This window comes from Lytechinus variegatus, chromosome 1 (assembly GCF_018143015.1).
Source record: "Lytechinus variegatus isolate NC3 chromosome 1, Lvar_3.0, whole genome shotgun sequence".
Taxonomy (NCBI): Eukaryota; Metazoa; Echinodermata; class Echinoidea; order Temnopleuroida; family Toxopneustidae; genus Lytechinus; species Lytechinus variegatus.
In genome coordinates, this window is record NC_054740.1 from 46986004 (window position 1) to 47002883 (window position 16880).

The 16880-nt window shown below is 36.1% G+C and overlaps 1 protein-coding gene across 1 annotated transcript; it reads left to right on the top strand.

Moving 5' to 3' along the window:
• The first annotated feature begins 7520 nt into the window (after nt 1-7520).
• LOC121415318 (WD40 repeat-containing protein SMU1-like) lies at nt 7521-15899 on the top strand. The gene is made up of 3 exons (XM_041608502.1): nt 7521-7617; nt 11610-11762; nt 15316-15899. The coding sequence occupies exons 1-3, from the start codon at nt 7615-7617 to the stop codon at nt 15598-15600; spliced, it is 441 nt and encodes a 146-aa protein (XP_041464436.1). The 5' UTR covers nt 7521-7614; the 3' UTR covers nt 15601-15899.
• Nucleotides 15900-16880: the final 981 nt, after the last annotated feature.

Here is a 16880-nt window from a genome sequence, read left to right on the forward strand (position 1 = left end):
TCCCTATTTTTACGCACTTCTTAGTTAGACATGCCTCCCTTCACGTTAAATCCGTGTTTGGTTCTAGCAATCAAATGAGTTATATCCCAGTTATTGATAGTAAATTATGAAAATACTTACCATGATTTTCTTATTTACGAGATAACTGGATATACTCATTTGAACCCTCCCACCGACCTCGCCTTGTGTGGCAACATGTCCTGCGTTCAGGCTCATAAGAGGAAATGGACGCCAATTTGCGTGATGATCTTGGGATAGTGCGTGCGTAGGGAGATGCTGCGCGCGCGCAGGAAAAATTGTGTACTTTTATTCGGCGTGCAAGCTAATTGCAATGAACTAGCAAATCAAATGAGTATGTCCAGTTGTCTCGTAAGTAAGAAAATCATGGTAAGTATTTTCATAATTTCTTTTATTGTGAATGATTCTGCAGTGAAGTCCCATTCTGTCATTCTAATGTATGATAAATTTGTTACTTAAAAGGCTCAAGATCTAGAAATAGGCGAGCGGCGAGAGGCCAAATTTGGGACTTTAATCCCCCCGACTGGATCAAAGCAAAAACATGCATCATTTTGAAGGAAATTTTCTGAATTTTTCAGAACTGAGAGTTAAAAGCGTCGCAGAGTGTAGCTTCACCATGGAAACCAGCCTTGAATAGGCCACGCCCATTTTTGCGATAAATGCAAAGCAGCAACTTATTATTTAGATTTGTTAATTAATTATACTAATTTATATATAAATATAGAATTTTCAAGGATAAAATCACTACAGATTGAATAATATGATAATGCCTAGCAACCAAATATATATTTCATACATATTTGATTTCAAAATCGTTTCCTAGCAACATTATTTTCCCTAGCAACCATATTAACTTTTCAATATTCTTCATTTTTTTACCAGATTAATTCATTTTATAATTTTTTTAAAGTTTTTAATTTGTAAAAACTAATGAAAAGGGTAAATTTTGATGAAAAAGTGATAAAAGAGGAAGACTAGGATGTATAATGCATATATGATCATGAAAAGTTACCTTATTGCCGTGTTTGATTAACCCCTGCATGTGACGGATATCACTAAATATATATGTTTGTGTGTATTTACGACTATATGAATCATTTAATGGATATTGTAATATTGTTATAAATCAAATAGATACCCTACTGTGTCATGTTATCTGTTCTAATCTAAATATTTGAGTATTCACAGATTTTTCTGTTACCTATGGAAACCATTTTATGTTGCCTAGCAACAGTATTTTCCCTAGCAACCATCACTTTTTGGCGATATTTCAAGCCTGTAACCTCCACAAAATTCCTGTTTTTGGTCCTCAAAATGCATCTTATACTATTCTAAGCATTTATTGTGGTGATGACAATTTCAGCCATCTGGCCAGGAAGTCAGCATATTGAGAGAGGGCATGGCTGTATACAGAAAACTTTTCCTTGGGGGTGGCAAGAAAGTCTCCAAGAAACAAAGCGAGGAAGCAAAGCGACTGAGTTTGGCAAGGGATGATTTTTCATAGTAAATGGAAGGATATCATGCACACTTTTGGTAATCCGTCTGTATGCTACCATAAAGAGTAGATGATCTTTACCTATTGTGTGGCACAGTCCCCCAGATATAGAGGTATCAGCACGGGTGGAAAAAAGAGCAAAACAGATGTCCTTCTTCTTCCACCCTCTAACTATGAACCTGACACAAAGAGACTGGAATCAAGACAATTTTCTTCACTTGACTGAATCCCTTGATAGCTATGCGCACAGTCAAAGGATCGCCCTAGGGACAAACCACCTCCAGTCTGTGACGCAAAAGCTTTCCATGTGACCTACGAATCACGCCCCAGGTTCAAATGACAATTTGCCATCCTGGCTATGTCTTACATGGCTATGTCTTACATATGGTCTGGAACAAAAAGGTGCAAAGTCCTTAATATGCAGTTCGGGGCTACAGCAGGGATGCAGACACTATCTACGACTGAGGAGAGGATCAGACAGTGCATCACCTTTTGGTCTGCCCCCCTCCTACCAGAGCCGTGTGCTGCCAAAGATCTGGAGTCACTCAACCCAAAAACCAGATCTTGCTTGAACTCTACTACAAAGGACTTATGTCGTTACCCGAGAAGATGGGCACAGCGCAAATATTGCCCTTTAAAATCATTCAGTACACTTTGACCAAATGAAAGCAAAGGTGTGCAGGAGTTTGTCTCTCCAATAGGTGGCTTTTTAAGGGGGTATGTAGATATTGGGTAAGATTTTTAGCATCGAATATCTTTGCTCTTTCACTGACAAATTGTAAATTTCCCCTTAAAACACTAACATTCAGAATATAGGCACCGTTTTCAGCAAAGTTTTAGCCTCACCATGGACCTAGGTCCATGGCCTAACCGACAACCCCATCAGGAACCAATTAAGTCCCTGTCCCCTCCCCCATCCAACAACCCATGACCAAATAATCATTTTTTCCCCAAATGTCAGATTACCATAAATAGGTGTATTCTACCAGTCAGATAATTAATGACAGACTTCTTAGCTCATTAAAGATGTCATGTCCTGATAATGGTACAAGATCTACATGTAGCTTTCCTGTGAAAAAATCGAGTGCAGTGGCAAAGGCAGTGGCAGTTCAAAGCTCTGGTAGGAGGGGTATGCCAAAAAAGTGTTGTATCCTATGATCATCCTTACAGTTGCAGGAAGTATCTTCAATCCTATTGTAGCCCCATAGGCGGTTCAACAAGATCAGGTAGGCCATTCTTCACGTGGACCTGGAGAGTAACGTACGAAGTCCATAGGTGAGATTGTGCATCACAGACTGGAGATTGTTAGACCAGTGGGTGACGCTTTTATGCGAGCAGAGTCATCAAGGGATTCTATTAAGCAGAGAAAACTGTCTAGATTTGAGTCTCGTTGCAGGCTCATGATTGACGAGAGGAAAACTATGTTCTTGATTGTTTTTTCTTTCATCTGTGCTGATGACTTCTCTTCTGACGTACGGTGGGGGCAATAATACATAGTAGATAAAGATTACCCACTTCTTTTAGTCACAGGCAGTCAGTGATGGCTCTGCAAGCTCCATTCAAGATTTGGGGTCAATATTTAGCACCAAGGGCTGCGTACTCAGCAGTGCAGAAGCATAAAGTCAGAGCTGTGGTACAGATAGATTTGGCATCTATCAATTCCCCATATGTTTCCCAGGTTCTTCAGAATGATATTCCTTTGCTCCAAATTTTGCATTTGTTTTGGCAGCATGTTCTTTGTATGAAAAAAGAACGGTCTACAATGACGCCAAGGTAGGTTGGCTTGTTACCACCTGACCCTCAGTTTTTGATCTGCTCTCTGTTCTTAAGGTGGAATACACTAAGTTTGAGTCTTTCTGGATCGAAACAGAGATGATTTATAGCACAGTAAGGAGTTAAACTTGCCAGATCATCACTGAGTCCGTTTTGGCACACTGAGGAGTGATTATTACTTTAGAGATTATTCAATGTTTTTCTACTCCATTCAAGTAGTGATACAAAATTATGGCTGTAATTTAAATGTTCCGGCCTTATCATTTGAACAAATCATCATTACAAATGTAGATGCATTTGTATTATTAGTATCAGCATGTTTTACCAATACTGTAGGGGTATCATCCCAATTTTCAGTTTCAGATATTTTCTCAGAAATATTTCTTATACCATGAGTGTGTTTGAAGATTTACATTGATCTAAATCACCATGGAACGAACAGTAGTGTTAGTTTAAGCCCAACAATCATGACAATAGAGGCATCTGTACCTGTTTTCTGAAGCTTTACCCATGTCAACGTCCTTTACATATGTATGCATGTTGAGAGGAATCCTTGTCTATTTCAGACATCTTTTTTTAAACTGAGTATTTAAGGCATCAGTTTTTAACCATCGCAGTCACTGACACTATCGCTGTAGCAGAAAATACCCGAAAGACAACATCAAAGATTACATAAGCTGATATGCCTCCTCTCTATATTCTGGGACTTTTGTTGTATGCCCCACCCTGGTTGTCTCTATTCAGCAGATGTGTGCAAACCTCATGACATATTACATGACACTTAGACATAGAAAACATCTCCCACTTTAGTAAGCCTTTCTATCCTAAATGGTTTTATTGTCCTTTTCTTGGCCTGATCGGGAATGATAGCTCAGTCGACAGACATGATAGAGCGGGGGTTTCGGATTCCGGTGACCTGGATTCGATTCTCACTTGGTGTATTAGTGCTCTTTTTTAAGGCACATCCTCATTACACCCTCATTACCAGGTCTTCGAGAGGACATTAAGCCATCGGTCCTCTGGTTGTTTGCTTACAAGCATTCATGCTTTCTTAGCAATCCGGTCAAAAACACCATATTAAGGCTTAAGATCCCAAGTTTTCATACTTTCATCCTTCTGATTTCTTGACAGTTATCAGATTGAACGTGACATAATAAATTCCCTGTGATTAAACTTCTGACACCTATTAATAGTATTAAAGTTTCATCAGAAAATTGTCGAACTCACAGCTTTGGCATCTTTGGGCTACAACCTCAACACAGACACAACTTTGGAAGATGGATATGCATGGGTGATTAGGTACTATTTGACAAGAGAGATCCATTTGTTAACCATTCCATATTCACTCGAAGAAAGTAATCTACATGTAAATATGCAGCCAAAAGACATTGCCAATGACCTAATTGAGTACTAGTATAAGAGGGCCTGAAATTGAAAAAAACATATCTGTACAAGCCTTAGGTGAAGGCCCACTGTACGATCAAAGTTTTAATCAGGGACTGTGCCTAAATAGTAGTGTTGTCCATTTTATCATATCATCAATGCTATACCTACTGTAGCAAACTGAAAAAGAAAGAAAAATGCTATGTACCCAGCAACTATTTCAGTTTCAGTTTATGAATCATCCAAACCATATTATTCTATTTTATCTGCAAAAAAATTTAAATTTCTCTTTGAAGCTGCTCTTTTTTAAACGATAAAGTTTAAATACCATGCTCATGTTTAGAATAGGTAGACAAGCAATATACATACAAGGATAGATGATTTTCTTTTAGAAATAAGAGAAATGAAAGGGTGTCCTTCAATTTACCATTGCCAGTATGCATGTAGGTATATTATTGTACAAATGGTACTGTACACTTAAAAGTGGATTATTTTCCCCAAAATTCGTTAGGGGGGAAACATATCGTTGCTAAGGTAAATAGTGTTGCTAGGCAATGAAATTGTGTCAGTACATAATATTGTTTGCCTATCGATAACAAACTATGATATGTTAATTCTCTCAATATTTTTACTCTAAGGCACAACTTCATCAACACATTTAGCCGAGATGAAGAGTGGTAACATAGCTGTTGCTATGGAATATTGTTTCTGGGCAACACATTTGACTCCATGGAAGCTATAAAATAGACAGTTTGTTGAATGATTACTGAAAACGAGTTTGTAGACATCTATAATAATTGTTTCAGTATTATTGCTCATAATGGACTATTTTCCACAGATTTGTCCAGGGAAAAGAGTGTTAATATAGTCGTTGCTATGGGAAATAGTCGTTGCTAGGCAAAAAATTGGTATCCATGGATAATGTGAAATGGTCATTTTGTTGTTGTTCTATTGAAGACAAGATCAGGAATTATTCACTCAATCCACTTTTTCACCACAAAATAGTATAAAGTATGTGACTTGTATGTACCTGTATATGTAACAATGTATTAAAAATGAACAATAAAATAGCGATTTGTACGATGTGAAGGGGTGTTTCCGGTTGAGCATAGCAAATTAATTTGAAGTTCTCAATAGCTTAAATGGGGGTTTTCAGTTCTTTATATTATTTTTAGATAATAATTTATGTAATTTCATTGGTGTAACTTACTTGGTTTAATTCAACCTAGTTAAAAAGTTAAAAGTTTGGTTTGAAATGGAAAAATAAGTGGTTAACTTACGGAGCTAAATGGTTGCTAAGGAAAGTTATGTTGCTAGGCAACAATTTCTGATAAAATGTTCATAAAATTCATGCTGAGTTGTTTTCAGTAATTCTTCTTACAATTTATAGTAGATCTATCCTTTGAAAATAAGAAAAAATATCTGATAATTTAAATTAATAAGTAAAAATTCAATATTTGTGATAAATATTCAATAAGTATCTAAAATGGGCGTGGCTTGTTCAAAGCTGGTTTCCATAATGATGCTACACATTACGGCATTTTTAATGCCCAATTCCGGAAAATTCAGGAAATTTCCTTTAATTTGATGTATGATTTTGCTTTGATCCAGCCGGGGGGATTAAAGTCAAGAAATAAGGCACTTTTTGGCTTCTGGCCGCTCCCCTAAAATCTATAGCCTAGGCCTAGGCTAGTATCAAATGCTGGTCATAAGTGGTAAGAAAGTTTTTATGTTATAGGCAGTGTATACAGCCACATACATTTGGCCACACGCGTGTGGTTATATCCAATACCCGGGGGGGCCACTTCCATTCACAAGTGGATACCATGCACGACCACGGGGTCCCGAAAAGCACCCTAAACACGTAATTTCCATATTCTGAAAATGCACCCCTTAACAAGTATTGGCGTGTGAAACCCTACCCTTAACAAGTATTGGAAACAAGACGATACTCTTGGCAAATGTTCCCTGAAATGAACCCCTAAACAAGTACAGGAATGTTTTATTGTTACGGGTCCTTCGTCGTCGGCTTTAGAGTAGTTTGGTTTAGTACGACCCCACCTTCTACACCTCGCGCACATCGGACTCTAAACACGAAGTGTTGGGGCAAAAAGGACATCCTTTATAAAACATTTTAATTTTGTTTTATCATCCCCGCAAATTCGACCCTAAACACGTAATATTCTTAGCGAAATAGATACCCTTTTTTCATTATTTTTGTGTTTTTGACACCCTTATCACGTTACGTACGTAACGTGCCCTATCGTGAAAAAGACATCCTTTTTACGTGTTTTTTTGGTCGCGCATGGTATCCACTCGTCAATGTAAGTGCCCCCCCCCCCCCCCGGGATCCAATACTAGGCCGGTAAGTACTAAATAGGTACCAATCCTGCAGACGCAAGCTCATAAATATTCTTAAATATTCATAGGATTAGGATGAGGATTAGGGTTGGTACCTATATAGTGCTTACCTACTACATGTAGGCCCCTGAGGATACCGCTACATTCGTCACTTGCACTTGTACTCTATGCATCAGCAGTAATCGCAAACGCGTAACACAACTCACAAGCGGTGTGTATTTCTTGCGACGGTACGTGTTGCAAAACTTCATCACAAAGGTTTTATCTCCCGATTTCTTTGACATACAAACAATATTCTCACTTCACTGTCACCTGCTTGCTGATCAGAAGAGAATAAAGTGAGAATATTATTTGTAGGCCTAGAATCTATGTCAACATCAGTGACATCGGGAAATAAAACCTTCATGATGAATCTTTGAGAAGGTTACCTTTTCTTGATAATTAGGTCAATCCAATGACCTACCTACCCAGTTTCATTAAAACATCATTTATATTTAATCCTGTATTTTAACAGATTCAGCTACCTGCCACTCAATGCTCCAAGGCCAAGCTGTGCCAGTGCTCTGTTGCACACAGTTCAGTGCATGGTTAGTATTTTGACGTAAGACATAATATTTATATTGAATGATTGATGCCGCAGTAAATCTAAATTCCAACATGTGATGAAGTTGTTTGGATTAGTCTGATAATCAACTCGGTGCTAAGTTCCAAAACCCAAATTAAAAATTTCTTAATAGATTTGCTATTAACCTTTTATTTAAGGGCAAATTTGATCAGATTTTCTTCGGAACATTGGTAACACTGGCATTTTCTTTCTTTGCTACGCATATTCAACAAAATTAATGTCTCTAAAATTCATTTACAAATATAAATGAACTATATTTAGTATTATGTTCGCCAATTCATGTTAAACTTTATTTCTGTGTGATTAACAAAATACTAATGTAGTGTGATCGTAATAAACAAGCATTGGTAAAATGATTTTACAGACATGTGTTGCCAATTTAATGATTACAGTGCTTAATTTCCTTTTAATTCCTGATGCTAAATGCCAAGTGGTAACACTACACAAATGAGCTTATTGTGTGCAGATATTTTAGCTCCTTCTGCTGATGCATCCAATATATATTTTTTAAGGCTCCTTTATTTTGACATCATAACAAGCAAATATTCTGATCCAATCTGTACACTGTATCTTGACTTCAATTGACATGTTTATATTTTGTTTGACATAAATTTTGCAACCTTCTTTTGTTTTAATGTAGATAGTTTATTGTAGATGTACTCATGAATATGACAGAGTGAAATGGATTATTGCTCAAACAACCGTTGCAATGTATCTACCAAAGTTTCAAGAGTTTTGTACAAAACAAGTTCTACCTTTTTAAGACGATTTAGTCTAACATTCTCATGTAGATAGTTTTATGTCAAAGCAGATATGAACATACTGAGTAAAAAATAGTTTATCATTTAGTCCTTTATTTTGACTTAACATGCCATCTCATATATTCTGATCCTATCTGTACCGGTATTTTGCCTTCAGTTCACATGTTTATATTTTGTTTGACATGTATTCTACAAAACTCTGTTGTTCATATGTAGATGTTTATTAAAAATGTAGATATGAATATAACAGTGTAAAAATGGTTTATCGCTTCAACAGCCAATACCGTGTATCTATAACAGACATACAGGGACCTTTTTTATGCATTATAACATGCCATCTCAAATATATTATGATCTTTTCATTTGTATACTGTTGTAGCATATCTTGCCTTTAATTAACATGATTGTATTTTATACATTGTGTGTTATATTTTTATGAAAAAAGACATAAACTAACGTATCAATATTGTTATTTATTTGAATGAAATTAAATATTGTATTCTAATAAGTGAAGATGCCCATGGGTCATTCCATGCCAATTCACCCAATGAATGTGCAATTTTGCACCCGACCGTCTCAGAATTTGTTGTAATTTGGTATACATAAAATTCAACATGGCCCAAGCACAAAACAAAAAAAAATAGTCCAATCGGTCCGTCGGTTCTCGCGCTACGGCCCGCCCTTTTCTCCGTGTTTTGACAAAAATGGGCGTGACCTTCAACTTTCAATGGCCACTGCATTGTTACGTGTTGACCAATTTTCATGAAACTGGTACCATTTGATAGGAAATTCAGAGAGGAATCCAAAACATGCATCGAATAATGTATTGAAGCAATTTATAAGGTCATGACCTTTGACTTTAACTTTGACCTTGAGTTTGACCCCCGGACAAATAATTTTTTAACTTGATTTTCGTGTATGTTAATTATTGGTATGTTATTGACAAAATATGTTAAAATAAATGATGATATTTTATTTCTTCACCTTTAAAAACTCTTCCTAAGATACCATGAAATTTCACTCTAGTCCCACACACTGATATTCATGTTAGTAAAGTGTTTACCAGTTACATGATTTCTTCCAATCTTAAGTTACAGTATGCAAGCACATGAAAAGAAATTAAGCTTAATCAGTTTACAAATATAAGACTAAACCTTTATGCTAATGAATAGGTATCTGTTTAGGCATTTTATGATTCAGCAATATATATCATATACATATATAAACATGTATATATTTTGATGATAAAAGTGAAGACTTTACTACTATGAATATATATGATATATATTGCCGAACATCAAAATGAATATATATTGATGAACATCAAAATGCCTAAACAGATACCTATTCATGAGCATAAAGGTTTAATCTTTTATTTGTGAACTGATTAAGCTTAATTTCTTTTCATGTGCTTGCATACTGTAACTTAAGATTGGAAGAAATCATGTAACTGGTAAACACTTTACTAACATGAATATCAGTGTGTGGGACTAGAGTGAAATTTCATGGTATCTTTGGAAGAGTTTTTAAAGGTGAAGAAATAAAATATCATCATTGATTTTAACATATTTTGTCAATATCATACCAATAATTAACATACACGAAAATCAAGTTAAAAAATTATTTGTCCGGGGGTCAAACTCAAGGTCAAAGTTAAGGTCAAAGGTCATGACCTTATAAATTGCTCCAATACATTATTCGATGCATATTTGGATTCCTCTCTGAATTTCCTATCAAATGGTACCAGTTTCATGAAAATTGGTCAACACGTAATGACGCAGTGGCCATTGAAAGTTGAAGGTCACGCCCATTTTTGTCAAAACAAGGAGAAAAGGGCGGGCCGTAGCGCGAGAACCGACGGACCGATTGGACTAATTTTTTTGTTTTGTGCTTGGGCCATGTTGAATTTTATGTATACCAAATTACAACGAATTCTGAGACGGTCGGGTGCAACCACTGGGTGAATCCAGATGGAATGACCCCCATATAACTTTTAAAATACACAATAATTCCATAAGATATACATTTACAGTGTACTTTCTAAGATTTTTATCAATTATTTCAATGCATAACTATTTGATCCACCAGTAAAAAAAAGATATCTAAAACCTGTAAAAAAAACATTTGAAAAGCCCATGTAAGCCATACAAATCTTATCTTTTTATCAAAATTAACATCTAAAACCTTTTTTCTCTCTCTCTTCATCCCTCTCTGATTTTCCCACTATCTCTCACATTCATTTTCCCAACTGTCTCTCTCATTTTCCCCACTCTCTGTCTCTCTCATTCATTTTTCCCACTGTCTGTCTATCTCTCTCTCATTCATTTTCCCCGTGTGGGTCTCTTTCATTTTCCCCTTTGTCTCTCATTTTTACCATTTTCTGTCTCTCATTTTCCTCACTGTCTGACTCATTTTTCCCACCATTGTTTCTGTCTCACTCATTTTATCACCCCCCTTTCTCTCACTCTCACTTCTTTTCGACATCCTGCCATACTTATATATGATTGAGCAACCTTTCATTTAAAAAGTACAAACAACCGCAGTCTAGTGTACATTGTAAGGTACATGTGCAATGTACTTACATATTTATTTCTGACCCAATACATTTAATCATAACATTTCTATACCACAATGATTGCCTCTTGACTGCTTACTGAATACACCGTGTTCTAATACATTTTTCCATTTTATAGTTAGATTTGGATTTCACTCTGTAATGATTATTGAAGTTCTTCCTCCAGTTCAACCCGAAATGCTTAACTTAATTGAACCTCCTATCTATATTGAAAGATAAGTCTGCTATGAATCAGTTGTCTTAATATATTTCATCAATAAACTGCTTGGCTTTCAGTGTGAATAGGCATGCTAGCTGTACATACAATAATGTCCACCCCCTCCCCCTTCCCCCCCCCCCCCCCCGCACACACGTTGCTAAAGAAAAATGACTCCTACCCCTGTGCTGCAACGGGTAATTGCTGCTAGTGTATATAAAATGCCCAGTGAAATATTTTTAGGTATTATTTTTTATAAATTTCACATGTTACACAGTTGCCTTACCTGATTGTACTATTGTTATTTACATTGTACATCCCATACGCCATCTTGATTTTATTTATATATTTTTTGGTTATTCTCATGACAGAACAATATTTCATCAAATCATTTTAATAATTTCCTTTGTTTCTTTGTGTAGATTGTGTTAGAATTGATTGAGCTGCGTGAACTTGGTGCTGCTAGATCACTTCTGAGACAGACTGATCCGATGATCATGCTTAAACAGAACCAAGCTGATAGATATGTTCATCTAGAAAACCTCTTAGCTAGATCCTACTTTGATCCACGTGAAGTGAGTATAATTCCATGTTTTCAATTCACAAGCCAGGACAATACATGTAGGGGTAACTTTGTAGTCTAATTGTTTTCTTTTTATATACCTGTCCTAAACAGGCGTATTATGGTATCATGCTCTCTGTTCGTCTGTCGATCTATCCATCTGTCAATTAACTTTTCCTTGTAGACGTGATAACTTTTGTTTGACTTAACCTAGGCTCATATAATTTTGTGTGAATGATACTATTATGAATCCCAGGAAGCACATGGATTTTCAGGTCCAAAGGTCAAGGTCACAGTGACATGTTTTCATCATAATGCCCTTCTGCAGTCCTCGTCCATGTACATAATGTATATAATTTGGTGTGTATGATACTAGCATAGATCCCAGGAAGCCTATTGATTTTTTTAGGTCAAAAAGATCAAAGGTCAAGGTCACAGTGACATGTTTTTTCTTTCCCTTCTGATGTCCTTGTACATGCGATAACTTTAGTTTAACATAACCTATGCTCATATAATTTGGTGTGTATTATACTAGCATTGATTCCACGAAGCCTATTATGAGGACCAAAGGTCAAGGTCACAGTGACATGTTTTCATCTAATACCTTTCCGAAGTCCTTGTAAACGTGATAACTTTAGTCGAAGTTAACCTCGGCTCGTATAATTTGGTTTGTATGATACTAGTATGGATCCCGGGAAGCCTATTGATTTTAGGTCAAAGGTCAAGTCGCTAACTTTCACTTATCTTACTTGACCAACAACTCCATTTTCCGCGTTACAGGCGGGTGTATTATGTGCTCACCATAGCAACACTCTTGTTTTTTTATTTTTATTAAAATGCAACACTAAAGATTATGCAAGGGCTCAAACTTGTATGACCTTGTCTTGAGAAATGTTTGTATAAAGTTTTATGCATGTATGTATTTTAGTCAACGTGATCTATGATATGCTTTAAACAGACATTCTAATGTGATGTTGAGCACTATAAGGGTCAATCCACGTCAAATCAACCAATTTTCAGACAATTTGTCACCCGACCCTCTTCGATTTTCTTTAAACTTGCACCAAATGTTGCCCCAAGTGTCTGACGGAAAAATCTGAAATATTTTCCCCCAAGGTCAAATGGTTGCTAAGATACGGCCTCCCATAGCAACCAATGCGCACTCAAAGAAATTATTTTAAATAAAATTGCCCATTTTTGATTGACTACTGCAGCAAAGTTCGATTGATTACAGTCTTCATTTTAAGTAAATTGGAAGAACTTTTTGGTCTAAACATGCAGAGTATACTGTAGCGCGGACCTGTCAACCGGATTTCGCACACGAGGTCACCGAAAATGGCGTTAAGCATCTGTGTCAATGACTTCAGAAGCATGTTTGGAGGCTCATAAATCCAAAACTAAATTAGCTTAGAACCAAATATTATGCACATTAATGGACTTTCATATACTCAACAGAATTACAAAAAATTGACCCAAGAGTGTGTGCCGTTTTCCTGTAGGGCGCCCTCAAAGTTGGATTTTTTTCAAAAGATGCCAAGTTCAAGGTCACGGATCACCTCCCGTCCCATCGAGGAGGGGGACCAATTTCTGTGCTTTGATAGACATTTACCCATATTTTCAAGTGATACTTGAGAAATTTTGCTACCGAAATGTTTAGGGGCTGATTTGCGCATTCCAAAATGGTCGTAAACACCCTAAATTTGACGTTAATGACACATACATGCTTTTCAACAATTTTCAAATTGTGATAACTCAAAGATGAAATACCAAAAGACATTGATATCTTCTGTGATGATAGCCTGTAATTAGTATTAAAAGGATATATCTTCAGAAATAGCTATATTTGGAACAATTTCAAGGTCGAATGATCTGGTTTTTGAGTTCAAATATTTTATGTAGCTGAAAGTAGACCAAAAGTGGAACATGATTTGCAATTATCAGCATAAGCTCACAATCTAAGATGGAATAACACACAATGAAAAGTGGGTAAAAACACTTGATTACTAATGAAAATTGTATGATTTATTGATTTTCATGATTTTCAGCTGTATTTTCAAGGTCATTGTCATGAGAGAATAGGTACTTATTCTATAGATCCTCCAAGAACTCATTACAGACTACCAATACTGCAAATATCAACCTGATCAGGTATTCTCTCTATGAGAAAATCCATTTTGAAATGTGTTGCAAAGTGCTATGTACACGCGCGATTTGAATATGCTACTTATGAAGCAATAATTAGCTATATTTGGAATAATTTCAAGGTCAAATGATATAGTTTTGAGTTCAAATATTTTATGTTGCTTAAAGTAGAACAAAAGTTGAACATGTCTTTGAAGTTTTGGCTTAAGCTCACCCTTTGTATTGAAATGACATCCATTTGAAAGTCAATGTAAACACCATTTTGAATGCCATATGATTCTGGAAAATTAGCCAATTTACTGTTTTTATTTAATTTTAGGTGTGTTTTCAAGGTCATTACCAACAATAAAAACAATTTCTGAAGATATATCCTTTTAATACTAATTACAGACTATCATCACAGAAGATATCAATGTCTTTTGGCATTTCATCTTTGAGTTATCACAATTTGAAAAGTGTTGAAAAGCATGTATGTGTCATTAACGTCAAATTTAGGGTGTTTACGACCATTTTGGAATGCGCAAATCAGCCCCTAAACATTTCGGTAGCAAAATTTCTCAAGTAACACTTGAAACTGTGGGTAAATGTCTATCAAAACACAGAAATTGGTCCCCCTCCTCGATGGAACGGGAGGTGATCCGTGACCTTGAACTTGGCATCTTTTGAAAAAAATCCAACTTTGAGGGCGCCCTACAGGAAAACGGCACACACTCTTGGGTCAATTTTTTGTAATTCTGTTGAGTATATGAAAGTCCATTAATGTGCATAATATTTGGTTCTAAGCTAATTTAGTTTTGGATTTATGAGCCTCCAAACATGCTTCTGAAATCATTGACATGGATGCTTAACGCCATTTTCGGTGACCTCGTGTGCGGAATCCGGTTGACAGGTCCGCGCTACAATATACTCTGCATGTTTAGACCAAAAAGTTCTTCCTATTTACTTAAAATGAAGACTGTAATCAATCAAACTTTGCTGCAGTAATCAATCAAAAATGGGCAATTTTATTTAAAATAATTTCTTTGAGTGCGCATTGGTTGCTATGGGAGGCCGTATCTTAGCAACCATTTGACCTTGGGGCAAAATATTTCAGATTTTTCCGTCAGACACTTGGGGTAACATTTGGTGCGAGTTTAAAGAAAATCGAAGAGGGTCGGGTGACAAGCATTGGTTGATTTGACATGGATTGACCCATAAATATGTACATGTACAAGTATGTTTATCATGTGAGAAGATGCATTAATTTTGCTTATGCAATAGACTCCATATTAGTTTCCTATATAGAAGCATTATTTCAGATAAAAATATGCAAAAGATTTGTTCATAACACCCAATAGGTCATATTAATTACTGTATTATTGGAACGGATGTGTGTGTTCACAGAGATTTAACTCAGGCAGAGTCAATTTTGATGATAATTTCAGGCTTATCCTGATGGGAGTAGTAAGGAAAGAAGAAGAGCAGCCATTGCCCAAGCTCTCTCAGGTGAGGTGAGTGTGGTACCTCCATCACGTCTATTAGCCTTACTAGGTCAGGCTCTTAAATGGCAGCAACATCAGGGTCTGTTACCTCCAGGTGTTACCATAGATTTATTCAAGGGTAAGGCAGCTGTCAGGGATGAGGAAGAAGAGAAGTATCCAACACAACTTAGTAAGACCATCAAGGTAAGTATATATTTAGGCCCTTATTCTGTTCTAAACTATGGATAGCCAATTGTGACATTAATCTCTTAACAGTTTAGGTTTAGTCTAATCAGTTCATTTGACTCTCAAATCATTGTTAACCTTTTGAACCCTGAATTATTTGGGACAGTTTTGACCCTCGTGAACCTTGAGTTATTTTGTGCATGTCAAGCATGTTGGTTAGATGAATACATTTAAAATAAATGAGCTCCTTCTCTACCAATGATTAGAGCCCCAATGGTATCTGCCACCCTGGGGCCCGTTTCTCAACACATGGACAAGTTAGTCATATCTTTATCCACCAACCACGGAGTTCCAATCTTACTAAACCTGTTTCTCGAAAGGCTTCCTAACTAGAATACCTTGATATCAATACTATCGGTAAAAAGAGCAGACGAGACGTAGCCTTGGTCACAAAATATCATAATTTTCAAAATTACAAATTATGACAAAATTGCAAATATTGTGATAAATTGGGCAATAAATCTTTTCAAAATAATAGCACACGTGAATTATGCATCATACATACTTAGACCATGAAGACTGGAGCATTCAATCGCAGAGAAAATTAAATTATGAATAATTCATTTCATGACTAAAAATACACTTGTGGACGTTGAGATGGGTACCCCCGGGATATCCAATTTTAATAGTTTACGAAAGTAAACCATAATGGTTTTCCTTGTAAAATGATGATAATTATACAGTATTTTATGATTCTAAACGTCATCAAAATATAGTTTAACAAAACATTTTTAATTATTGATACTGAAACATACGATAAATGACAAATTATATGCATAGATTAGAGATGGAATTTATCCAACTGTTAATAAGGGTCTGAAAACAACAAATACGAGTTCAGTTATGGATGGCCTGACGTGGTAGAACCTTTATCGATTAAATCATTTTACTATTTCAAAATGAATGGTTTTGTGGCGTTTAACAACAGTTTTTGTAGTCTATTTGTATTGCAATTATCATTGAATGCATTATCCCACTTGTTTGGTGATGTAATTTCAATCTCTATGATTGAATACGTAAGATTATAATTTCAAAAATTTCTAAGCACTTTTGCATGTCATAGTCTACCCACGTGATGCCACTACGTCATTAAGAAAGGAGTTAGGACAAGTTCGGAGGTGTCATAAATATTTAGTGAGGTTGTTGTACCCGATCTTGGTAAATAGGGCTTCGTGAAATGGCTAGCGGACAAGTAGCTCACTATCTCCGATTTAGTCAAGAAGTTAGACTTATGACGGTGTTGAGAAACGGGCCCCTGGTACCTAGCCTGTAAAGACGGATGT